We start from the raw sequence: 27,108 nt of genomic DNA on the forward strand, positions 1-27,108 counted from the left end.
TACCTCTAGGGGATTCCTTATCCGAATTGTGATGATGTGCAACCTAATCTCAACAGTCCACTTCTATAGAGCATTATTTTCTTGACACCTGTTCCTGGGCAGTACCCTTCCTCCAAATAATTTTTATTTTTTCTGTGCTACAGTGAGTGTAGCTGCCTACATTTCTGCCTCTACTGTTTAGTTTAAACTTGGTAGTCTACAACCCATTTAAAATTGGTTACTTTTTGTAATGCTTGTTCTTCAGGGGTCAGCAATGCCTCATCATGATCTTTCCTTCCTTCTCTGTCATTAGCTGTCAACCAAATTTTTGCCATTATGTCACCCAGATTAATAAAACTGAGGAGTTATATAGCAAAATATGCACTGTGAATGGGAGGGGATGGGCTATTGCGAAAGCTCTCCCTCACATCTAGATGGTTCTGAAAGGGTGCCTCTGCATACAGTATGTGGTGACCCATTCGTGTGAATATGTAGACAAACACTCAGAGAACAGACATTGCAAAAAGCAATCTAGTTTTTCTACATTTGAGGATGTGCAAGAAGGCCCACAGTTCAGTGTTAGAGGACATAGTTTGCATGCAAAATATGCCTGGTTCAATCAATAGCATTTCCTGGTGAAGTTAAGATTAGAGCAAAGCTTCTGTCTAAGACCATGGAGAGTTGCTGCCATTCACATGTTTCCATGTTGCCTCTCCCTATGGGTAGCAGAATATATTCTGCAGAATGAGCAAAACATGGTTATTTTCCATGGTTTGTTCAAACGACATTTTAATCAAGGAAAATATGGATGTTCAGTTTTACTATCTTGATATGATAATAAGGTCAGATGTGGGGGTTCATGAAGCATAGTTTTGCAAACCCCAATACACACAGCCACAAAATTGCATCTGAATTCAGTGTTTTATTAAATGTGATCACTTAATTTCATTTATTTCCAATATAGCTTCCTGTAGAAATTTGACACCTACATCATAATTTAAAAACAACCTAACATTATACAGTATTTGTGATATTCTTGGCACTTGAAGATAACCTTTTTTTTAGTAAGCCAGAGATTAAAAACAATAAAATGCTCATATGCTTTATTGCTTGTTAAATTAAGCTTCCCTTGAGTGAGGCCCTTAAAACAGTGACCCGAAAATTAATAAATGCAGTCCATACTTTGAAGCTGCCAAATAAATATTGCTGACCACCCCAAATCCTCTACTTACAAGTACATCCTTCCCTCTACATTTCCAGGAAAACCTCTTTTCTAGGAGGGAAGAATACTCTTTTACTAGAAAAGAAACACACACTTCCCCAATTTCATTTGCTTGGCTTTTCCAATGTTTTTTTTAAACATACAGAAAAAAGTGCTGCCTTTGGAATAAATAATCCCCCAAGTGTTTAACAAACATCAGTGATCTAGCACTTGCTTGTACAGTCTAATTTCCCCATGAAGGCAAACAAGTAAACCCGAAGCACCATCTCTGGTCCCGGTTATTCAGTATGCCTGTGCCACAGTTTGTGTCATGACCTATAAAAGCAACCAATCCCAAACTGGCAACTTAGTAAAATCAGCACAATTGAAAACCTTCTGAATGGCCAGATCAATGATTCTTTTGAAATAAGAATGTTCTGTGAAATTGCTCTTCTGAAGGAAGGCCGAGGGCGCCACCTTGTGTTTGTCCATGACAACACCCAGATACACATTTCTATGTGTCTCCAAGGAAAACAGGCTCTTCAGCATAAGAGAAGCGGAGCATATTTTCATCAATTGCAGAGTTCTCTGACATGGTACCATAGCCCTGCTGGTCAAAATGAGCCAGAACTGTCCTCTCAGTAGGACTACGTTGCAGAACGTAAGGGACAAACACCTGGAATGTCAAACACACAAGTAGAATCTTGAATTTTTAAAAACCTTTTAAAATACTGGGCAATGTATTACTATTTCAGAGTCCCAGGGCAGTCCTGCTTTTCCTCCTACCACCTGTTTTGCACAGACAAATCCCTCAAACCATTCCAACCAATTTCCAGATGTGTCAATTTAGGTATATCAGATTAAATTATTTATTTGCCATAGGTCTCTTAAAACAGAAGTAAATGTTTGACTGCTGAAATATTTATGAGGAGTCATATTTATTACATACAGAACAGTTACTATCTCTATAGGTAAGTTTAGAGTTACTATCTCCGTAGGAGAGTTACTCTAAATATGCCTCAGCTAGATTTTGTGTCTGCAGGGAAGATATTTTGACAACAGTTATGTATGTTAGGTCAGCAAGTACGAACTCAACATGTTTTGTCACTATAAAACTCCTGATCATGCAAACTCTATCCTTGCAAGAAATGTGTTTTCCCCTTTAAAACTAAGTAATTTTTCTTGAAAAATACTTACAGAGGATTTGGGTGCTGCTGGTAGATCAGACTCATCTGTGGTTTCACTGGAAACACTGCTTTTTACCTGCAGGTATGATTGGAAGAGAGCCATGTTAATAAAATAAAAAACTTCAAAATATATGCAAAAGGAGAGTCACATTAATAGAACAAACACTTCAAAATGTACAAAGTGTTATACATAAAACTACATATCTACTGTCCACCATGTACTCCAGATTTATTACTTTAGTATCAATAATATATATTTACTTAGAGAACGTCCTCTTTTCATATTAAATATTTAAACAGATCTCTAATAAGGCAGAGGCTATTATTTAGCACCACTCAAAGACAGTTTAGCTTACTTTGTAATTCAAGGGACTCAGGTACTTGAGGCAGCCAAAGCAGGTATAACCCAAGCAAATAACAATTGCTATACCTAAAACCAGAAATGTAAATAAAGTTGTAGGCGCTTTGAAACCTAAAAAAGGAGAGAGAGACAAAATGATCAATACAGAGTAAACCATAAGTTGGATGGTGTGTAGAAGATTCATAATAATTTCACACACAGGAGGAAAAGAAGTCTTATCACACATAGATCTAAATATGCGTCATCCTGAAAGAGTACTCTTTGCCAAGTATATTAAAACACGTGAGGAACTGTGGCCTTCCTGATTGTTTTGACATACAGTGGTCTAATATGTCCAGATAGGCGGGACAGAAATAAAATAAAATAAAATAAAATAAATAAATAAATACATACAACTCCCATAGTCAGCACAGCTCACAATGACATATTATGGGAGTTGCAATCTGAAAATATCTCAAAGGCCCCATGTTTCCCAATCCTCCATTAAAATATCTACTTTTGCTTTGGTGTCAACATAGGATACTGTCACTTCCTAAAGCCACATTTTTGTCCTAATCCTTTCATCTATATACTGCTGAAATTCTGCTCCTTATTTTATTTTTTATTTATTTATTTTATTTATATCCCACCTATCTAGCCAACTCAGGACCACTCTAGGCGGCTTAGTAAGGCACAAATACAACAGGCCCACAACATAAGAGCAGGAATTCATAAAAGCAATGACAAATCTAAGCCCCACTGAATCAATTTGCCTACTCTAGTTTCAGCTTACTACATCAGGATTTCAGATACTGTACAGTGTAATTCAGACATCCATGCCCCACAACAAAGGTCACTCCTTATGTGCTTCACAACACACTGCTATTTTTATAAGGTCACCTGAGTTTACCTAGTCTCAAAAAGGAGAAAAAATACAGCCAAAAGAGGCAGAGAATTGGAGCTGCGAGAGCCTGGTTCACAGCTGCAAAATGGATCTGCTTCTCTAGCTTTGCAGGCAGGAATGCATAGTAGAGATTGTGGCGGTCAACTGTATGCTTCAGCAGCATATAAATTAACCCTGAAAATAGGAAACAAATGCCAAAGTTACTCAAAGAAATGATAATAAAATACATTTCTGCCCTATTTTCTCAAAACATAATCGTAATGATTTCCAGTGTACAATAATATAGGATCATTGTATTCAGACTCTATAAGCAGGGAGGAATTATAACACAAGATGCACAATGGTCTCTCATACAAGGTGTTTGATATTAATTTTGAATAAAAGATGTACACTTATTTTATAAGGCAAGACCAGATGATTTTTTTCTCATTCATGAAATGGTACAACATGGGATGAGGAAACGTGCATGAGCTCTTGCCATTCTTGGTTTAATTGGTCCAGCAGTTAGGTCTGAAATCCCAGCAAAAGTAAGTTTGCTTTTTAAAGTTTATTCTGTGATGCTATAAAGAACATCTTTGCTTAGCTGTGGATATGTATTCCCATAAATATTTTGCTTGAAGATTTCATAGAGGTTCTGATTGTTTAATATTTTTAAATGAACATTTGCACTTTGGGTGATATACAGAGATTGAAAGAGTATCCATTCATCTGAGTTTCTCTTTGGAACAAAAGCCAAGAGTGCTTCCCTGGGATTAGCTGTTTCTGCTGACAATGCCGTGCATGGCCATTAGATAAACACAAGTCAGCAGTCAGAAAGTATTTTCCCCAGTAAAAAAGCATCCCACCACACATTTTGAGACAAACAATACAATTCTTTGCATGTCAACTCAAAAGCAAATGCCACAGATTTCAGTGGCGTTATTTTTAGGTAAGAGCACAGAATTGGAAAGTAAGTTTATACAAAAATGTTAAACATAATACGATTAAGCATATCAATAAGAACTCTTAGCTATTGACAGGAAGCAAGATTTAATGCAAAAAAGCAAGCAGTCTTAACCAAAATCCAGAATCTATTTGCCTATCTGTCTAGAAATTCAGCTAAGAAAACAAAAAGAGGAACCCAGTCAAACTGAAAAATATTAGATAACTTTCTAAATATGGCTACAGCCCACCAGCAGTTTTTGAGGTTTTCTTTTGCTTTCAGTAATCTAAAAAGCATTGGGATCTCTGACATCTTTACAGTGATTTTTTTATTCTACAAAGTTCTTCTGTATTACAGAAGAGTATTACAGAAAAGTGTAATTCCAAACATAAAATTTATACAATGATAACACCAGAGTAAAATCTAAAAATCCAAAAGTAAAATTCGATGAATCATAGAATAATGGAGCTGGAAGGGATCTATGAGGCCATCAAGTCCAACCCCCTGCTCAATGAAGAAGTCCAAAACAAAGTATATTTGACAGATAGTTGTCTAATTTTCTCTTGAATGCCTTGAGTACTGGAGCACTCACCTTGAGTACTGGAGCACCAGGGTTAATTCGTTCCATTGTTGTACTGCTCTAACAAAGTTATTTCCTGATAGTCGACTGAAATCTGGCTTCCTATAACTTGAGCCCATTATTATATGTTTTACACTTCGGGATAACAGAGAACAGATCCTGCTTCTCCTCCGTATGACAGCCTTTCAAGTATTTGAAAAGCGCTATTATATCTCCCCTCAGTCTTCTTCTCTCAAGGTTAAAAATGTCCTGTTTTCTCAGTCTTTCCTCACAGGGCTTGGTTTCCAGTCCCCTAGTCATCCTTGTTGCCCTACTCTGAACTTGCTCCACTTTGTTGGCACTTTTCTTAAAGTGTGGTGTCCAGAGCCACCTAGAGTGGTCTGGTAGTCCAGATAGGCGGGGTATAAATCAAATAAATAAATAAATAAATAAAATAAACTGGACATAATACTCTAGATAAGGCATAACCAGTGTGAAATAGAGGGGAATTAGTACTTCACAGAATTTGGAGACTATGCTTATGTTAATGCAGCCTAAGATAGTGTTTGCCTTTTTTGCAGCTGCATTGCACTGTTCGATCCTATTACTGAGCCAAGTGCCCCACCTCTTTGTAATTGTGCATTTGGTTTCTTTTTCCTAGGTGTAGAATTTTGCATTTATCCCTGTTGAATTATATTCTGTTGTTTTTAGTCCAGTGCTCAAACCTATCAAGATATTTTTGAATTTTATTTTTGTCTTCCAGGTTATTAGCTATTTCACCCAATTTTGGGTCGCATGTAAATACGATAAGCAGCACTTGCCCCAGGACCAAGCCTTTTGATGCCCCACCTGTTACTGCCTCCCAGCTTGAGAAGGAGCCACTGATAATCACTCTCCAAGTATAATTCTGTAACTAACTGTGGATCTACCTGAAATTTGTGCTATCTGGCCCACACATAATTATCTTGCTAAGCAGAATATCATGGGGCACTTTGTCAAATGTTTTGCTAAAGTTAAGATATATTATGTCTACAGCATTCCCACCATCTACTAGGGAGGTCACCCCATGAAAAAAAAGATTAATATGGTAGGATCTGTTCTTGACAAATCCATGTTGGCTTCTGGTTATTATTGCGTTGTTTTCAAGGTGCTTGCAGTGACTGTAATCTGCTCAAGATTATAAAGATTGATGGCAGGTTTAGTGGGCTTAGTGTAGTTTCCAAGTTCCTCCTTTTTGCCCTTTTTGAAGACAGAGACAACATTTGTCCTCCTCCAATGATATGGCACTTCACCTATCCTCCATGATTTCAAGAAAATAATTGACAGTAGTTCTGAGACCTTTTCAGCTGTTCTTTCAATATTCTTGGATGCAGTTCATTGGGCAGTGGAGATCTGAACTCATTCAAAGTAATACAGGTATTCCTTTGATTATTTGTTTATCAGTCTCATGCTGCAATCCTGTCTCTTCTACTTACATTTCACATTTGCCTGGTAGGTCACAGACTGTCTTTTGTGGAAATATATATTTAAATAAAAATTTGAAATCAATAGTGGACTTCTCTCTGTGTCTCAAGATGGTGCTGCCATGCAAGAATAGAAAAGGGACTAGAGAACATTCATATTTTGGTCTTCATCTATATCATACTTACCATTAAATTGGTTGCTACTGTTCTTTGAAAAAAATAATACTTTGGGCAGTATGAACTATATCTGGCACTAAAGATAGCTTTGCTCCTTTAATCTGCAGGTTACTGGCAATATTCATTATTTCTATCATACAGTTTCTGCAGCCTGTAACAGCCTCTGGCCCTCTTGTTTCAGTCCTTCCTGAAGACTGCAAAATTCATAGTCAAGTCTCCTTATTCCCAAGGAGCACTGAATGCAGAAATACTAATGATACACAAGACGAGAACAAGAAGTCTAGAAAGAACTTTTGATAAACTGAATCTAACTTTGTTTTAAAAACATTGTATGTAGACCAACTCCTTTAATTTCTTTACTAAATGCACACATTAAATTCAGCTTAATAATAACACAATGATATAGATTATCACCCTTTCCCCATTTTCCTATGTGACCACATCATCTAGCAGTAAAATGAAGATAATGCAAATATACCTTGACCTCTATATAATTTTCAAGCTCTTCCTTAAAAGGGTTTTTACTTTTCCAATTACCATCTCAACTCACTTGTCAACTTACCAAATGGGACAATAATAGGACAAGTGATGCTGTAAGCCATGATGACTGTAAAAACACACAGTGTCTCTGCATACATCGCTCCAAACTCGAACTGAAATGCTTGTTGCTATAGCAGAATAAAATATTCACATTAACTGCTGTAAACACATACACACAAATTGCTGCATGTTGTCTCAACTACATTGATGTTATTATGAATGATGTGTTATTATGAAAGTGATCCATGCCAAGTTTCCCATATAAGAAGTTGAACTTTGCAGACATGCACCAATAAAGGAGGCAATCAATAGTATACTTAAGAATTTGCTGAGACCTAAGTGACAAGCAAGGGAGGCTCCATTGATTTGCTTAATTCAGAATATAGAGTCAACTACATGGTTAAACAGAAAAACTAGGTAGGTGATTAAATAATCTCACATTTTAAGGGGTGTGAGTGGAAGGATCTAGTTTACTTCATCACACATAATCATAGTTGTGTCTTTGATATGCAGTTTTCAGTACTGAGGATTGTGTTAATTAATCTCATTTCCTAAAATAACCAAACTTTGCATTATGTGAACTGTAGGGTAATGTCTGATCCTAATGAAAACTGCAGTGTACTGTGGTATATAAAGAGTGTTTATAGATCACAAAGGAGTGTTTGGGTATGCAGAACATCAAATACCGTATTTTTCGCTCCATAAGACGCACCTCTCCATAAGACGCACCAAATTTTTAGGAGAAGAAAACAGGAAAAAAAATCTGTTTTCTTCTCCTAAAAATTGGTGAGCCTTATGGAGAGGTCTGTCTTATGGAAGACACCCTAGGACCCTTTGGAGGCTCACCCAGACCCCCTGAAGGCCAGAGGGGGCAAAATCACCACCTTCTGGGGCTCTTTTGAGATTTGGAAAGCTTCAGAAGAGCCCCAGAAGGTGGCAATTTCGCCCCCTCTAGCCTGGTGGGGGGCCAGGGTGAGCCTCCAAAGGGTCCTAGAGTGTGTTCCAGGACCCTTTAGAGACTCACCCTGCCCCCCCGGGGGTCAGAGGGGGCAAAATCGCCACCTTCTGGGCTCTTTTAAGGCTTGGGAAGCTTCAAAAGAGCCCCAGAAGGTGGCAATTTTGCCCCCCCTGGACCCATGGGGTGTGGGGGTAGCGTGGCAAGGGTCCGAGGGGGCCTTCCAGATGCTTGCCACGCTACCCCCCCCCATGGGGCCAGCATGGGTGAAATAGCGACCTTCCAGGACCTTTTGAGAAGCTTTCCAGCCTCTCAAAAGATCCTGGGAGCTGGCGATTTCGCCTGCGCTGGCCCCGTGGGGGGGGTGTAGTGTGGCAAGAGTCTGAGGGGGCCTTCCAGACCCTTGCCATGCTACTCCCACCCCCACCCCCATGGGGCCAGCATGGGCGAAATAGCGACCTTCCAGGACCTTTTGAGAAGCTTTCCAGCCTCTCAAAAGGTCCTGGGAGCTGGCGATTTCGCCAGGGCTGGCCCCGTGGGGAGGTGGGGGCAGCCTGGCAAGGGTCCTGGGAGGCTCCCTTGGACCCTTGCCACCTTCCCCCCACCCCCCATGGGGCCAGGGGGGGTAAAATCACCAGCTTCTGGGAGTGTTTGGAGGCTCCCCAAGCCTCCAAACACTCCCAGAACCTGGCGATTTCGCCAGGGCTGGCCCCGTGGGGAGGTGGGGACAGCCTGGCAAGGGTCCTGGGAGGCTCCCTTGGACCCTTGCCACCTTCCCCCCACCCCCCCACGGGGCCAGGGGGGGTAAAATCACCAGCTTCTGGGAGTGTTTGGAGGCTCCCCAAGCCTCCAAACACTCCCAGAACCTGGCGATTTCGCCAGGGCTGGCCCCGTGGGGAGGTGGGGGCAGCCTGGCAAGGGTCCTGGGAGGCTCCCTTGGACCCTTGCCACGCTACCCCCACCCCCCCACGGGGCCAGGGGGGTAAAATCGCCAGCTTCTGGGAGTGTTTTGAGGCTTGGGAAGCCTCAAAACACTCCCAGAAACTGGCGATTTTGCCGGTGGGAGGAGCGTTGCAAGGGTCTGAGTGAGCTTCCAGGACCCTTGCGACGTTCCCCCCACCTGGAAGCTGGCGATTTCGCCTGCGCTGGCCCCGTGGGGGGGTGGGGGAGCATTGCAAGGGTCCTGGAAGGCTCCCTCGGACCCTTGCCACCTTCCCCCCACCCCCCATAGGGCCGGGGGGGGTAAAATCACCAGCTTCTGGGAGTGTTTGGAGGCTCCCCAAGCCTCCAAACACTCCCAGAACCTGGCGATTTCGCCAGGGCTGGCCCCGTGGGGAGGTGGGGGCAGCCTGGCAAGGCTCCTGGGAGGCTCCCTTGGACCCTTGCCACCTTCCCCCCACCCCCCCACGGGGCCAGGGGGGGTAAAATCACCAGCTTCTGGGAGTGTTTGGAGGCTCCCCCAGCCTCCAAACACTCCCAGAACCTGGCGATTTCGCCAGGGCTGGCCCCGTGGGGAGGTGGGGGCAGCCTGGCAAGGGTCCTGGGAGGCTCCCTTGGACCCTTGCCACGCTACCCCCCCCCCACGGGGCCAGGGGGGTAAAATCGCCAGCTTCTGGGAGTGTTTTGAGGCTTGGGAAGCCTCAAAACACTCCCAGAAACTGGCGATTTTGCCGGTGGGAGGAGCGTTGCAAGGGTCTGAGTGAGCTTCCAGGACCCTTGCGACGTTCCCCCCACCTGGAAGCTGGCGATTTCGCCTGCGCTGGCCCCGTGGGGGGGTGGGGGAGCATTGCAAGGGTCCTGGAAGGCTCCCTCGGACCCTTGCGACGCTCCCCCCCACAGGGCCAGTGGGGGCAAAGTCACCACCTTTGCACCATAAGACGCCCAGACTTTCTACCCCCCTTTTGGAGGGGGGAAAAGTGCGTCTTATGGTGCAAAAAATACGGTATGTTCTATCCAAACAAACAGAGAGAGAATACACAAAGAGGAACAAAAGTAAAATAGAAATAGATAATATATACACTTCTTAAATTGTAGGGAATTTCCTGACCCCAATGAACTCCAGTATCCCTCTCCCTGAAAAACAGTATCAATTTCTCCCAGCCAGTCTACTAAAAACCAGAGTCTACACTTCATTCCATCATGATTTACTGAGAAACATCATTGGAGCATATCTCAAAAACATTACTTTTCACTGTTTTCTTTGGATGGTACAAGAAAGCATCCTAATGGCAAAGATCAAAGCATTTGTTGGGACATTATTTTGTTCCACTCTTTTGTTTCTGAGTGGACATACAATTGTAGCTAGCAAGTTTCTTGAATCTAGGAACTTTACTTAGAACTGTGTAGGCAGCAATACCATAAAATGCATACATTCTATGTGGAATCTGTAGCAAAACATGACTTTGAGGAACCAACATTTTGTATGAGGCTTATAATAAACTACCCATGTTCCATTAAAAACCTACCAATCAAAAAGAGCATAGACTTAAAATATCGTTGCACACTGTTGCCTGTAGTATAAAATGTATAAATGAAACAAAAAGTTTTTATACCTGCTTAATGTTTTTCCTCTCAGCAGCAGATTTCGCCAGAATCATGCGAATAGTGTACAACATAAGACCTGGCAAACGGAGTAATTCCATCCCATTGCCAATAAAGGAGGATGCAATCACATAATTCACAAAGAAAGCTCCCTGATCAGGGAGAAAGACACATCTGAAGGAAGTTTAAAACAAAAACAAATAAACAAGGCAGGCAGGCAACAATCTAAAGACCTTCCACTCATTTTCTCACCAATATTCCACATTATCTTCCCCACTGTTAAGAGCAGCCTTCCTCTGTCCTTCCCCTTTAAAACCGTGTGTCTCAGAAAGCAACATGTCAGAATCCTTAGATTTGCTAGTCAGGTCGTTTTGCAGCTGTAACACACATTGTGAGATTAGAGTGACCCAAAGTTATGCACTGGTTTTGTCTGCCACCTAAATATAGAGACCCGTACATTTTTCAGTGATTTTTAAGAATAACTTTGGAAGCAAAAATTGCATCATCTAGACCAGGTTTTATAGTTGGTCTATGTTGGGGTTATGTGCCTTGCCACTTCTGCAGGCCTGGCTGCAAGGTACACAGCCCCAGAACACCACCTGAAGGAGGAGGGACTTCTTTAACCATTTTCTGAAAACTTTACACCTCAAAAAACCCTGGAAGGTTTGCCACAATTCAGAACTGATTTAATGACAAAAAAGCTAGGTTCATTTTCCAATTTAATTTTTTAAACTTATTAAAGTAACCATACTGGAAGTTTTGTTCTGGAGATTTATTTCTACTAGCGAAGCAAAATGCCACTGGGATGGGGACAAACTGGACAAAAAGAATCTTTAAAATACTTACTCTAATCTAACTCTAGATTCAGATTCTTCATCAAACACCCAACGAAAGAAGAAATCAAGACTGGAAGAAATATTTGCTATTAATCTGTGCAATCCACTAAAGCAGAAAACATGATACACAAAATGCCAATTCTAAAGTGCATCATCAAAAGAGACATGGCTCAGAAAATCTGAGGAAGAAATCTCCAAGGCTTTTACAATTAAAAACAAACACATTTTACTTAAAAAGCAATTAGCAGTGGCTCACATTTTGAATGGAGCAATATTGCTGGAGTAGGCAGTGTTAGAACACTTTTGACCCAATACAATTTTGCATCCCACAGTTGTCCCTTGATGAACCCCAATGACTTATAAAGATAACTGCATCATGTGAGGAGGAGGGGTGGCATGGCGGAGCTGCCCCCATCCCAATGGCCTATAAACAATACAGGCCAGATCTTCGGTACCACCCGTCCTGACTTTATTTACATCCCCACGAATTATGGCCTTACATCCCAGTTAATTCACTGTGAGTTAGGTCTTATCCAGATAGACACCTATTTTCAAAAGGACTTGACTGATCTGTGAAATCCCCAGGTTCCCCCAGATGGAACTGACTAGTAAATTTCCTGGATCTTTTTTCCTTCCCAAACTATTGGGACCTTTTAGCTCCACTTTGTTGTATTTCACTTCCAAATACAACAGTCCCTTTTTTTTCTCTTTTCTTTTTCATTCTAGAAACAACCAAGTGCCTTAAACCTACAGCTATGGCATATCCCTAACTTACATAGAAAGGGTTTTTTTTAAGTAAACATCCAATGCATTAGAGGCAGTGGAACTGAAAGAGATGTCAGAGAAGGTGGCAGTGCAGAGACTCTTTTCTTCCAAATGAAGCTAGGAAGGAATGGTTTAGAATCATGGCAAGGGAGCAGAGACAAGGAGTGACCAATGTCAGCACGTGCTGCAGCAGCAGCAGGAAAGAAAACAGCCAGAAAAAGGAGGTGTTTTAACACTAACTACACTTGATAGGACATGAATCTTAAAAGTTATTCAGATAAATGAAGCAGAGAATACAGGTAATTAGAGGAAGAAACACCTCACTGGCAAGACCTTTTAGTTGCCACTGCAATCTTAAGAAAGCTATACGAAAGCTAAACAGAGTTTAAGCAAGCCATAAATGGGAAGGGGGAAAGTTCTGCAGCTTAGGCATACAGTCATGGAAAGAGTGGTAGCTCATTCTACTCTTCCTACATAAAATCATCACATTTCTTCAGCATTTGTACTGCTATATGTAAAATAAAAGCAGCAACCTATGAAGCAAACACAAGTAATTTACTAATTAATTTCTTATTACACCAGGAACACATTGAGTGACTTATATGGCACTGAACTATATGAAGTTTTAACAATGGTACATATGTATATATTTTTACTCCTCAACTACAGTGAGAAAGTTGGGATTTTAATAAGATCTTTACCTGGTCAAACCCAGTGAAGGCAGAATTAGCACCATGCAGATCATAAATGCATAAACTTTATGCATCATTATTCTGTTTTCACCAGACCTATAAAAAGGAGAAAATTATAGTCACACAAGGTCCTTTTGTGTTCTTTCTACCACATCAGTTCTCCATGGAAAATAAAAATAAAACTGCTTTTGTTTTTGCTACACTTGTTGCTCTCTCAAGTACCATAAAGAAGTTGAGATTCATTCCAATTACTTACTCAATTTGCATTAAACATGGCACCTAGATACTGAGATACATAAACTTAAATCTGATTGCTAGAGCAAGCTCTTGAACCTGTTGTTGGATGAAAAATCAATACTTATGTAATTACTACTGTTTCAATGGGTTTACTATAGTTGGAATTACCTACTGGATTAAAGATATTCAATATGGTATAGTGGATAGAGTAACAGACTAAGACTCTGGAGACCAGGGTTTGAAACTCACTGGGGAGTTGACCCGGTAAAACTGCTGCTTCGATGTCTCACTTACCTTGAACATCCTATTAGGGTCACTATAAGTCAGTTCCAACTTGATGGCACATAACTCACTATCTATTGGGATTAAGGCCACAATGCCATAAGCAATCTATAGTTAATATTTAATCAATCACTTAATCACTTAATTACGTTAACATCAAGTTCACCTTAAAAACATGCTGTTCTTCTGTGCATGCTTCTATCAGTCAAACCACAGACTTATTTAGTATCTTAACCAACCAAAGAAAAACTACATATTAGACTGCTTAAGAACACAGAAATATCCTTACAATATAGGGTGATGATTTATTCAATTAACATGCAATGTCCTAAATAATATAGCTACTGCCTTTTGGGTATATTTAAAGTTAAAACTACTGTCTAGAGAATAAACTGAGGAATAGGAACTGCTATGATTTATAATTCTATTTTCCATAAAAAAAAAATCTCTCTCCCTCCTATCCTCTCTTCACCAAAATAATTTTGAAAAATTTAATGTGAAAGATGAGGAGACATATATTCTTACTTTGTCCAATGTGATTCAAACAGTGTGGAGTAATAGACGATAGTTGGCAGCAAAGCTGAAAAGGACCACAGAAGGACTGTTGGGAAGAACTGGCTAACAACAGGGTTCTGGTGGGGAGGGAAAAACGGGAGAAATGTAACCAAGTTCTATATAGCAACAATGAAGGCAACTGAAGTGAATGCATGTTTAGGTTAGTGTTCTAAAAGGCATAACCCACTAAAATACAATTTGTTTTGTGGGAAGAATCTATAGCAGCTCAGATTTGACAAGAAGTCAAAGTTTACCCAGTAAATAAACACTAAGTCACAGATTTTAGGAAAATAATTTGTCACATACCTATGCTACTTTCAGACCATCTACATTAGAAAATATAAAATTTTAAAAATATAAAATTAAATTTTTAAAAAATATATAAAACTAGAATGAAAATTAATTAATTAAAAATACATAATCCTAAGGATGCAGCTACATATTTGTACAGAGGCATACAGAACAATAGATTATAAAATTCAGATACTCACATTAAGATAATGAATAGGCTTTGTTACATTAAACTTGTCCATTGTTGAGATAATGATCGAAGGAGTTGTCAGGAAAAAGAGCACAACAAAAAGTAGCAAATTGATGCAAAGCCACCTAAACCACCATTTCAGCCCTTGAACTGAAAGATTATTCCTGCCAGACAAGAAAACACAACAAAAAAGTACTCCTATTTTGCAATCTCATAATATTAGTAGATCATCTGCTATGTTTGGAACAAGTAGATACAGCAGTCAAGGACAGCAGCAGAGGCATGTTCAGAGAAGAGAAATAAGAAATCAGTGGTTTGGGGGAAAATGCTTAGACCTTTCCCTGGCTTGACACTTTTCTGCCAGAATCCCTCTTTCCACCACCAAAGCAGCAAATAAGTATTTAGAATCTTGGTTGTGAAGAAATCACAAGACAAAATTTTTGGAGAAATTCTGTTCTGAACAGTAGGCTTATTAAGAAGAGTAAATTTTTATCAAGAAACAGGAGTGTCCCCATCACATTTTGAAGGAGCTGAGAGTAGGACATGCTTTTAAATAAAGTTAGTTTTCTGGAAACTAACTCTGGGACTGCTTTAATCCTGCTTCCCCCATCATATAGAAAGAGGATGGATCGCTTTGATCCAACTTTGATCCTTTCCCTCCTCTTCCTATGCCCATGCAAGAGGAAGGAAGCCTATCAAAGTGATCCCCCAACCATATAAAAAGCAGGATCGCTTTGATCCTTTCCCTTCCTATGCCCCCATGGGGTCGTAGGAGGCAAATGGAAGGGGGACCCAAGCAATCCCCCACCCCCACTGTCTTTGCAGAGGCAAGAGGGATGGGGGATCACTTCTGATAGGCTTCCTTCCTCTTCCTATCCCTGCCCGGGCATAGGAGGAGAAGGAAAGGGAGACCCAAGTGATCTTCCACCCCAACTGTATTTGCAAAGACAGCGGGGATGGGGGACCACTTAGGTCAGGCTACACTCATCTTCCAATCCCTACCGGAGCTTAGGAAGAGGAGTGAAGGGGGACCCAACCGATCCCCCACCCCTCCTGCCTTTGCAAAGACAGCAGAGATGGCAGATTGCTTCTGACAGACTTTCCTTCTCTTCTTATCCCTGCCAGTTCATAGGAAAAGGAGAGAGGGGAACCCAAGTGATTCCCACACCCTTGCTGTGTTTGGAAAGACAGCACGGGTGGGAGACTTTTTGGGTCCCTCTTCACTCCTCTTCTTATGCCCTAGCTTCGTCCCCATCTCTAATAATTACTTTAAGACTATTCCGAGATTTCAAGCTTCCTAATTCTCTCTCTCTCTCTCTCTCTCTCTCTCTCTCTCTCACACACACACACACACACACACACACACACACACACACACACACACACACACAGAGAGAGAGAGAGAGAGAGAGAGAGAGAGAGAGAGAGAGAGAAATCCTGTTGTTTAGTGTAAGCCAAATCACAACTTTCGGTTTGTTCCTTCTCTCTAAACAAAGTGCCTTTCACAGCTGTAGTTTTAGAGGAGGTAGCCATGTTCGTCTGCGATAGTAAATCAGGCCAAAAAGAAAGAAAGAAAAAAAGAAAGAAAGAGAGAGAGAGAGAGAGAGAGAGAGAGAGAGAGAGAAGACAAAATTTTGTGACATCTTAAAGACTAGCTGCTATATTTTAATGTGAGCTTTCCTGAACAAGACCACTTCCCCAGACTTGTCCACAAAAGCTCACATTAAAATATAGCAGTTGGTCTTTCAGGTGCCAGATTTTTGTCTTCTTTATTTAAATTTACTTTCATTTTTGGCCCAATATTCTTGCTATATCCCCATTGTTAATTCTCCAGAGTGCACATACCAAGCTAGCAGGTGTATGGGTCCCTAAGAATTGCAGCTGGGATGCTTTATTTACCGGGGGGGGGGGGGGGGTGGACCAAAAGTTATGATTTGGCTGACGCTAAGCAACAGGCCACTGTATCAAATGTTAGATGTTTGCATAAAAGAAAACAGTGTTGGCAGGGCATAATCTCTTCTCCATGCATCCCAATAACTTACCCTAGAGGGCTGGAAAATCCTCTGAAGCAGTGGTTCTGAACTTTCATGTCTTACCTACCACTTTTTACACTGTCAAAAGTAATGTGAGGGGGGGAGGGCCTTTGACATGCGCAAAAGGGGCAATCTGTCTTCTTTTCCTTTCAGAATAAAGCTCTAGAACATTCCGACGTTCCAGCGCAGGCGCTGAAATTACCCACATGTGTGATTCACAGAGTTCACTGAGAAGAAGTAATGTTGGAAAAATACACCAAACCCAGCATCTCACTTTCACCCTTTTCAAACATGAACTTAAAAAAATATCAGAAAGGTTACCAGCAAATGTCTTCTGGATAGGTAGCATATGCAACATTCCACTTTGAGACACATAGTTCTTTGCTGTAGGTTGATGGCTGGGGTTCTCCTTTACATTTATATCCTTGACACTTACAGGCATTGAAATCTTTAAGAATACTGCAGTAAAATAAAAAAGAGCTTAGCGTTTATGCCTGGAAATGCTCAACAATACGAAAAAAGATACTGAACTAAGACAGCTATACCTGATCAAAGCAATCTCCATGTATTTCAAAGCAATCTTTCAATGTATTTTGGCCAGGCTTTTCAGAGCACACAGAGACAAATGACATACTACAAAAATAACTTTATCATGCTGCACAAAAGATATTTTATTAGGATTTTCTGTTAAATATAATAGATCCATTGCTAGATGAACTCAAGCCAGTTAAAATTAGTTAAACGTGAACAGAAATTGATAGAAAAGCTTCAGATGAATAGAAAATTACTACAGTAGTTGTTTTTCTGGCTACTTGCAGGATTAACAAGTGCTCTGAGGTAAAAATAAGGATGGATTTGTGTTTCATACTGCCTGAAATATTTCTATGTTGTTTCAGATAATGAATTAAAGAACAGACACTTACTGTGTTGCCATGGCTTTCTCTTGGAATGTTACAAAAGCTATTCCCAGTGGCTTATTATAAATATTTTTTTCCTCTTTCATATATTCTTCCATATATTTTTCTGTAACCCCTGTGTAGTAATCTATAGCATCTTCCTGTTGGAGAACAGGCTCGTTAAATATCAGTGCTGAAATCCTCATACAGCTACTTAATGTGCCTTCATACATTTTTGACAGTATCAAGCTGCTAGAGGTATCCAAAAGACCTCTTTTAAAGTTTCAGTTGCAAATAAATAGATTTGAATTCCAAATGACTTCCAAGAGAAACAGAATTTCCTATTGTCACATTCTGAAAATATAGTTTAACAAAAAAACTAGCAGAGTAATTTTTTGTGAGATTACTGTTTTAAGTCTTTTGAGCAAGGAAAGGGATGAGGTAGAAATTAAGCCTTTATAGCACTTTCAAAGTAACAAATTTATTTGAGCAATCTTGAATCAGAGGAAACAGACTATAATTTCATATGCCACAAAACTTGTCAGGTACACGCGGAATCTCATAAAGTTAACAAAGGCAAAACAATTTTTTTTTAAAAAAAATCTATGGTTATAGTATAAATGGAAGGACTTTAATGGCTGCAATCCGGTAATGTAAATTTACATTGTTTGATGATGTAATCAGATGCCGCTGGTTTTTGTTAATTCAAAGTTTCCCCTCTGCCCCCAAAGGGTTCCTTGAATCTTTTAGTATCCCTTTCATGGTAGTACAATGGAGGCAGGATGTCTTAAATGTTTGAAAGTTGCCTCTGCTGATCGTGACAGCTGTGGCAGGACCAGAGGCAGCGATTTTCAGACATTTAAGACTCCTCTGCTATTTCACTGTCTCTAACGGCTTCCCATGGACCAAAGGGATCCTAAGGAAACTTTTCATTTCCAAAATATGGCCACAGCTGATGAGATCATCAGACTTAAAGTATGCTGCTTATATACCACCCAATAGTCCTTAAAGCAGTCTCTGGGCAGTTTACAATGTAATTATGTAGGCTACACATTGCTCCCCTCCAGGGAGCTGAGTGCTCAATTTACTGACCTTTGTAGTTAAGCAGAGACCCCAGAAAGATGGAAGGTTGAGTAAGCTTCAGGCCAGCTACTAGGACTGAATCCTGGTCTTGAGCAGAGACTTGGCTGCAGCACTGTAGTTTAACCACTGCACCATAAGAGTCCACTTTATGTGGCATAACTTTGTGTTACTGGATTCACGGAACTTAAGAATATTTTTCTTTCTTTTGAAAGGATTAAAAAGGGCTCTTTCTTAGATACAATTTACTATTGTTTTACAACAAACAAAACTTTGTAACTGTGTTGTTTTTACATAGAGGAAACTATCCACAAAGGATAAAATCCTACTGAAATTTTACATCAGCACAAGCAAAATTGTTTAAGTCCTGGTGACTAAAGGTAAAGGTAAAGGTTCCCCTTGACATTTTTAGTCCAGTCATGTCCGACTCTAGGGGGCGGTGCTCATCCCGTTTTTCAAGCCATAGAGCCAGCACTTGTCCAAAGACAGTTTCTGTTGTCACGTGGCCAGCATGACTAGGGAGCGCCATTTTACCTTCCCACCGAGGTGGTACCTATTTATCTACTCACATTTACATGCTTTCGAATTGCTAGGTTGGCAAGGAGCTGGGACAAAGTGACGGGAGGTCACTGGTGACTAATTGAAGCTAACTAATGTAGTGCTGGTTATCTGCCTGGTCACGTGCTGGCCAATACAACCAGTAAAGGCAGCTTGTTTAATTATCTTCAGTTACCCACCATTACTTATGCAATTTGGCTTGAACTCATAAAACCCCAATTTTGGCCCTCAACAGAAAATGCTGATGCTCTAAAAACTCTGATGTTCTAAAAAAAATATAATCACTTAAAGACTGAATTTACGGGAACAGCAAATTACTACAGATTTCCTTAACCTAGACAGAAGTGGCCAATGTGCTGTTGCCCAGATGTTATGAGACTGCAACTCCCAACTATATTTTCCCAGCATTCTTCATCCTACACTGATTAGGGCTGTTGGGAGCTACGGTCCAGCAACAACTGGACGACTGCACTTTGCCAAACCTTGACCATTCATTTAAAAAGAAGTAGAATAAACTCTTGATAACATAGTAGTTACATGTCAGTTTTTGAAGTTGTAAAAAAGAGGGAGAGATGCAGCAGACAACTGAATCAACATATGTTGAGACGTGAGCAGAGTAACCAGTGGTTCAGATTTGCTAATTATTTTTTTCAAGCAGCTTTGTTCTGGGGAGTAGTAAGATATCCTCTTTCATGTATGAGACTGCTTCTATTTTAAACAGTTACTGAAACCAACATTTTATAGTTTTACACTGTAATTTTATAACAGTTCAGCCAAGTGATGCAACACAACACCTTACCTTTTCACAACCTCTGACATCACAGCAGCAAAACTGGCCGCATGGTTTTGTGTTTATGAGGCTTCGCTTACCAAGTCTCCGATTCATTTGTGTATAGTATTCTACACTCTTCTCTGCCTTTTTTCTATGCACAAATACAGAGATTATTGTGAAGCAATAATAGATTCATTGCCAAAACTGGATGTGTGTTAAATATATATATTTCCAAGCAGGAGTCACAAAATAGCCTATATATATTCTATCTTAGGTAGAAACACTTCTATGTATATATATATTTCCAAGCGGGAGTCACAAAACAGCCTAAGGTTCTATGTGCTTCACCAGACAGACAATAAGCCTAAATTGTCCCAAATTAGACCAGGACTGATCAGGTTTTGTATTTATCCCGCATGGCAATAACTATGTCTTTGAAAAATGCTTTACTAGGGGGATAATACCTTATGCCCACTCCCTTGTTGCAGATTTGCTTCTGGAACATTTTTTTAAAATTTTAAAATCTAATTTTAAGGCCTAAAGAACATGTACATAAAGGCTTCATTGGGGTCTCTAATATGTAAATGAAATCTCCAAAGGAAGCACCACACCACTAAACTGCCTCTCCATGAATCCCACAACAACAACAAAAAAGCCTCTCAGAAAGAATAAACAAACATGCAAAGGCAGTGAACACCAATCATACTGAAGCAGGCCTAACACCATACGGAGAACAGAAAAAATACTAAAATGACAGTACTGAACTAGCTATTTTCATCAGAACTCTACTCCAACTGGACAAGCCTTAAGACATTCTCATGTTATGTTTGCTGAGTCATGCAGATAAAAATCTATATAAACTTCCCTTCTAAACCCTGTGGCCGATTAATTATTAAACAATATTTTAAAAAACTAATTGGGAAAATCCACAGATGCATAACTTCAAAATGGTTTGGACAGATAACTACTTTTATTATATTTTAAAGAAGACCTTTATCCTAATCCTTTCCCCAGGCTTCACACATTCTATCTTCATTAGTGATAGCAAGATTATATCTGAAAAGCAAGGAGGAAGCTGTCAATATACTTCCTCCCTTGGTGCTTCTCACAACATTTGGCTGTAGCGACAATGCATCTGGAACAAAAATACTCAGGGACCTACTGGCATGACTGTCCTCATTTTTATTTTTTTTTTAAAAAAAACCTTAAAATTCCTCTTGTGCCCTCCCACCAAAATCTACCCGTATCACCTGATCGAGTCAGGAGGAGAGGAACCTGACGCCGAAGGAAGCCCGGAAGGAAAGGACAAGAAACCGGGCCTTCTCAGCGGTAGCTCCTCGCCTCTGGAATAACCTTCCTCCAGAGATTCCTGCAGCCCCTTCGCTGGGAACTTTTAAAAACCAACTGAAAACTTGGATGTTTGTGCAGGCCTTCCCTCCAGCTAATGCCTGATTTATTTTTCTTCTTTTTTTCTTTTTCTTTTATATCTTTTCTTTCTTTCTTTCTTTCATCTTGAATAACTTTTTTATTGATTGTAAAAAATTTGTTGTATTTTTATAAAAGGTTTATGTTGGCAGCCGCCTAGAGTGGTTGTTTGACCAGATAGGCTGGGTGTAAATACAATCAATCAATCAATCAATCAATCAATCAATTCTGTCATGTTCTGACAACCCTCATCAAACTCCCAAATTTTTTTAAACGATTTCACCACAAGAGGATTTTATCAATGAAAACATTATTTTTGTAAGAAGAAAGCTAGGTGTGGGTATTTTGGGAGTAGGCACAGCCCTCCAGGGATGGGCAATTGGCCATCTCTTGATAATATCTAGCCAGTACTGCAACCATTCATATCAAATTTGTCATGAGTCAGATTCGGAACAAAATGGAATTTCCAAGACCTAGTGCAAAATGTGTACTAATTTTTACTTAATAAATCACATATTTTGCTCTAATTAAAAAGTGTAGTAAGTTACCCTGGGAACTCTGAAAAGGGTGAAATAACATGCTCTGGACAAAAATCAGTAATTAAAATAAATGAAATAGGCTAAGAGATAGTGAGTGGATCATCTTGTTAGATTTGTAGTTAAGCAGAGATCCAATGACAGAGATCCACATCTAATTTATCCATTACACCATGTATAGTTTTTTCTACAGGTACACTAAATTGTGACTTACATCAGGAACCAAGAGTCATGGTATGGTCAAAACAGATGAGATGCTCATATGTTTGGGGCATGTAGTATATAATGATGCCATTAATGAAGTTATTCTACTATGAAAATTACTGCAGGCATTCTTTTCCTTACTACAATTTTCTTTATCATAATTATTTTTCCAGATGCAAAATGCATTAGCATCCTATTAGTTATTCTATATGTCTGAAATCATTTTAGACAGTAACATAAATCTGATATTATCTTCTCCTGCATATGAAACATTTTGCTGCTGGCATATGTTCAAACAGAGTTAACATGGTTTCACTATACAGGTACCTCTCTCCAAACAGATAGATAAGGTTGGCTACATCATAACATAACTGGATCTCTTGAACGTGGCAGGTTGGATATGCTGTACTGGAAAGAACAAGATATATACAGTATAAAAGACCATTGCAAGACAGAGGTAACACTGAAGTTCAAAATACAAAGTAAGACATTTCAGCTCTACAAACATTATAAACTGAATTAAATGGCCTCTCTAGTACAGACATAGTTTTAGAATAAACATGGTTGTAGTCAACTTGCTCCTTTAATACCTTACTTGGTTGCAAGAGCAGCATAGATGACCGGCAATTGAACCTTCTACTTTACCTTGAACAACATTGCTTCAAAAAGCTGTCATCTATGACACATCCTCAGAAATGTCATTCCTCTGGCTATTGGTGTCCCTCATAAAAGCTGAGGGATGCCAATACACTTTTTTTGGGCTATTGGCTCCTGCAGTTGCAGAAGTCCATGACATCATGAAGGTCATCTGAATTTTTATGAAAGTGGGAGGGAGAAATTGTGGTTGGTCTCTTTTATGCTCCTGATTAAATTAGCAGGAATAAAATGGAACTGAACTCCAGAATCAACTCAGAATTGCCTATTCTGTGAGGATTTGCTGGAAAGCTTTTTTTGCTCAATGGTTAAACTCAATATCTAATTTAACAGAGCTTGCAATGTATGCTCAGCTCTGCAAACCTACAATCTATTTTTAAAATGTATAATACTCTTTTTAACACACTTAGTTAACATATCTACTTAAGAAAGTTTAAGCACCCAGAATCCTTTATTAAAAAAAAAAATCAAGTTCTACCATTCTTGAAAACTTACTTTAAGTGATTTTGTATGCTTGTTTTCTCAGCACTTTTGGGAAGACCTGTTATGAACAATGTACGTTTTACCTAGAAAGCAAAAATACCACATTTTGAGATGTATTGAAGCCAGACAGAAAAACAGATGTTATGTATTTCTATTTAGTTCCTTTCTCTTCATACACATATATACTCACAATCTATGGATAACATTGTACTTATCTTGATTACTTAACTTTATTATTATGTCTGTAGACACATAAAGTAGCCACAAAACTGAAAACAAACACTGCAGCAAGCAATCACCATGCAAAACAACAGCAGATCAATACCATGGCTATGTTTTTAAAGACATAATTTAAAGTTGACTGGCTTGTGTATATTCTCCTAATCAAGCTCCTTGCAGGCAAAAAGATATAGTGAAGTCAAATCAGTCTGAAGGCAGGAAACTTTTGACAGGGCTTCCCTTTTGACAGGGCTTCTGCTGATACTAAAAGGTAAAGGTAAAGGTTCTCCTTGACAATTAGTCCAGTCGTGTCTGAGTCTAGAGCGCAGTGCTCATCCCCATTTCCAAGCCGTAGAGCCAGTGTTTGTCCGAAGACAGTTTCCGTGGTCACATGGCCAGTTCAACTAGACATGGAACGCCGTTAACTTCCCACCGTGGTGGTACCTATTTATCTACTTGCATTTACATGCTTTCGAACTGTTAAGTTGGCAGGAGCTGAGACAAGTGATGGGGGCTCATTCCATTGCATGGATTCGATCTTACCATTGCTGGTCTTCTGACCTTGCAGCACAGAGGCTTCTGCGGTTTAACCCGCAGCACCACCACGTCCCTCCTGATACTACAAAGTAGAACATCATTCAATCAAATCTACGTACAGGCAATGTTTTCAGCACTTAATCTGAATTCTAGAATTGTTTTTGTTCTATCTGGCAGCCCAAAACAGCAAAACATTGCTTTTCAGAGAAGCACCGTGCCTTTGGTTCAGCCCAACACTGAATATGCAAAATTTTAATTTAAAATACATTTTAATTAAATAAACTTACTATGCTTTCTTCATTGTATCTGATGCTTCTGGCATGTTGTCTCATAAACAAAACTGTTAAAATCAGATAAATAACAGCAAAAATTGTGTGTAGCCAGAGAAGATCATTGCTGTGGAATATTAAAAGTGAATTATTAGACGCTTCACTAGAGTAAAATAATTGAAGCATAGCAGTTGCCTAGATTACTATACAATTTAGATTCATAAAAACAAAAGAGTAGGAAAAGCAAATGGATTTACTATTTTACCTTTTAGATCTTCCAGTCTAATCACAGTGGACCCAGGAATTTTGAGTATGTAAAAGCAACAGTCTTACTCCCATTGAGAATTGTGATTGGGATCAAAATTTTAAAATAATTTACTGTATTTCTAAATTTTGGTAAACATGTACAGTAATTGGACATGTGGTGTACCCACAGATGCTTGTTCAGCAGTGCCTACCAGTGGCCAGAATTTCCCAGTTTATTCACAAGCATAAGGGAAATCACAGTAGCATTCCACCCCCTTGCACTATCAGGCACACAACCATTTGTGCAACCAATCACATGAAGAGAAACAAGCAGGAGGGAAAGAAATCATTCTGGCATTGCCCTTATTAGTGTGGTTTTTCTCCAACTGGATTTTCACCAATATTGCTTTCTTCTATGACTGGGAATTGAAGATCCCCAAATGTTAAAAAGAAGGAATATTAATGTAAGAAACACTATATATACAGTAATATAGTATAACATATTGAAGATTGCTTACCCTGTTTGCAGGTTTGCTATAGTCGTTCTTCCAAAACTGTAAGGGTCTTTATCTGAGACACAGAAGAATATGGTATAGCCATTCTGAATATATTCATTCATAAGAACAAAATGCTTCCATACAAATGAACTATGTTTTCAGATATTTGTGATTTGTGCTTAAATATTAACTCTGATTCAGAGGATGCCATTGGCGGCTAAGATAAGACTAGTTACTCTATCACAGGTTAAGACCACTTCTAACCATGCAGAAAACTAGGAAGTGGGATAGGTCGGGTCCAATTCTCCCATCCTGTCAAGCAATCTGATAGGTAATGCGTGTGTATTACATATCATGAAGCTATGAATTCTGACAGACAACACTGGCATACATATGCTAGATGCCATTGAGAAGATCGTTTGCAGACAGTAACATCCATCTGAACTTCTGTTTTTACGCTCCCCATATGGTTGGAAAAGCTGAGAATATTAAAATATTCTATTATCAGCCTCTGCATCAAATAACTAAGTTTGCATCAGCTAAGTCCTCCTGCACTTTTCCTCTACACATTAAAGGAGGGAATCAGACCATCAAACCTGAAGAGACTAGCAAAACCCATGCCATTTGGAAACTGCAAATCAAATGAACGTGGAGTAGGGAGAGACAGGAGGCTCTTCCTCTGCTTCCCCAAAAGTGAGAGATAATCATAATCATTCACTGATTTTCCAGAAGTACTGTGTGGGGAAGGGAACTCTTGCCTCTGCCTGCTGAATTATCATGTCCCCTTGCTTTAGTTTTAAAATACAGTGGTATTCTGTAAACACTCCAGCCCTGTGACATTGCCATCTCAGTAATCAAACAAATAAGAAAAAAGAATGTGTGTTCCTTTAGAAAAAATGTTTGAATTTAAGATATGTTGCTAACAAAACTGCCTTATTACTTTTACTGATTTCTTACCTATAACCTCCATCATCTTAAGCATTGCATGAAAAGAGAAACAAACTTTTGAGTATACATTCAATGGAACAAAAAGTGGTATTGTAGATTTTAAATAAGGAGTATATAAATAATCTTTCTGTGTACTTAATAACTCTTTAGTTTTCACATCTGCTTTTATAATCAGGGGTTACACACAGATAACTGTGAATTCAAAGTGATGGAGGGAGAGTAGATCAAAATAAAATTGATTTAAATCACAATTTAAATTTTAAAAACCATTTTTATTTAAATTGTCAACAAATCTGATTTTTTAAATTTAGATAATCATTTAAATCAAATCCATCCTGTGGGACTTTGGCTGAAACTCACTTTTTACATAATCCTTATGTTCACCTCATTTCACAGTCATTAGCTTTGAGAAACAAAGACTATATGTTCATATGCTTTCTATTTCCAGCATGGTGGACACATAGTTTAGGACTTAATTCTTCCAAGCAAGGTTACTGGATGAAGAAAACTACCCTGAATTAAGTATTTCAGCAGAATGAATGAGATGCATTATGACAATCTGAGTAAGCAAAGCACATTCTAGTCACAGAACTAGACCTGTATTGTACTGAAGCATACATGTCCCCATGCCCCACTGTATAGTGGACCATCCTGATAAAAAGGCTTTTTTAACCAAAATTAATTAACAGAGGTTTTACTAGCTGTCCAAATGCTTTCAGAAAAGAATGAAAAGAGTATAATTTCTCAGCTGCCAAAGTAAACTAGAGAATAAGTGTTTTGATCCCTAGAGCTATAGCTTCTGCCAGTGAACCCCTTGCCTAAGTACCGAATGAGTTGATAAGCTTTGATCCTCAACAAAGAACACTCTCAACATTACAAGGGTTTCTTACCAAGTAAGTCACCTGATAGATTTACAGGCAGTATGACACACAAAGACAGCATGCTGATAACAATCAACAAGCAGATGAGATGGCGCTGAAAACCGAGATATGTAATGGCATCATTCCCACACTTGGCATGAATCTCTTCATCACTGCACCGCAAGTAAACAAACAGGACAGTCACCAAGCTTTACAGGACTGAATTCTTTACAGAATTTACTGCTTTACAGGACTGAATCAATAGATTGGAAGAT

At 39.4% G+C, this 27,108-nt stretch overlaps 1 protein-coding gene across 1 annotated transcript in view; it reads right to left on the minus strand.

Annotated features, from left to right (window-relative positions):
- Positions 1 to 881: 881 nt before the first annotated feature.
- TMEM63A (transmembrane protein 63A) overlaps positions 882 to 27,108 on the minus strand; it is a 36,862-nt gene continuing 10,635 nt past the window's right edge. Inside the window, exons 6-23 of the mRNA XM_020786588.3 lie at positions 26,864 to 27,006; positions 25,047 to 25,098; positions 24,301 to 24,409; positions 23,270 to 23,340; positions 22,448 to 22,528; positions 19,983 to 20,106; positions 17,573 to 17,706; positions 16,971 to 17,108; positions 14,627 to 14,780; positions 14,106 to 14,212; positions 13,071 to 13,157; positions 11,615 to 11,674; positions 10,780 to 10,942; positions 7,295 to 7,400; positions 3,618 to 3,785; positions 2,724 to 2,839; positions 2,378 to 2,443; positions 882 to 1,856 (exon numbers count right to left, since the gene is read on the minus strand). Of these exons, the coding sequence (XP_020642247.3) occupies positions 1,695 to 1,856; positions 2,378 to 2,443; positions 2,724 to 2,839; positions 3,618 to 3,785; positions 7,295 to 7,400; positions 10,780 to 10,942; positions 11,615 to 11,674; positions 13,071 to 13,157; positions 14,106 to 14,212; positions 14,627 to 14,780; positions 16,971 to 17,108; positions 17,573 to 17,706; positions 19,983 to 20,106; positions 22,448 to 22,528; positions 23,270 to 23,340; positions 24,301 to 24,409; positions 25,047 to 25,098; positions 26,864 to 27,006 (2,041 nt within the window). The 3' untranslated portion in view covers positions 882 to 1,694. The remainder of the gene's footprint in view (positions 1,857 to 2,377; positions 2,444 to 2,723; positions 2,840 to 3,617; positions 3,786 to 7,294; positions 7,401 to 10,779; positions 10,943 to 11,614; positions 11,675 to 13,070; positions 13,158 to 14,105; positions 14,213 to 14,626; positions 14,781 to 16,970; positions 17,109 to 17,572; positions 17,707 to 19,982; positions 20,107 to 22,447; positions 22,529 to 23,269; positions 23,341 to 24,300; positions 24,410 to 25,046; positions 25,099 to 26,863; positions 27,007 to 27,108) is intronic.

Source organism: Pogona vitticeps, chromosome 1, assembly GCF_051106095.1.
Source record: "Pogona vitticeps strain Pit_001003342236 chromosome 1, PviZW2.1, whole genome shotgun sequence".
In the NCBI taxonomy this organism is placed as follows: Eukaryota; Metazoa; Chordata; class Lepidosauria; order Squamata; family Agamidae; genus Pogona; species Pogona vitticeps.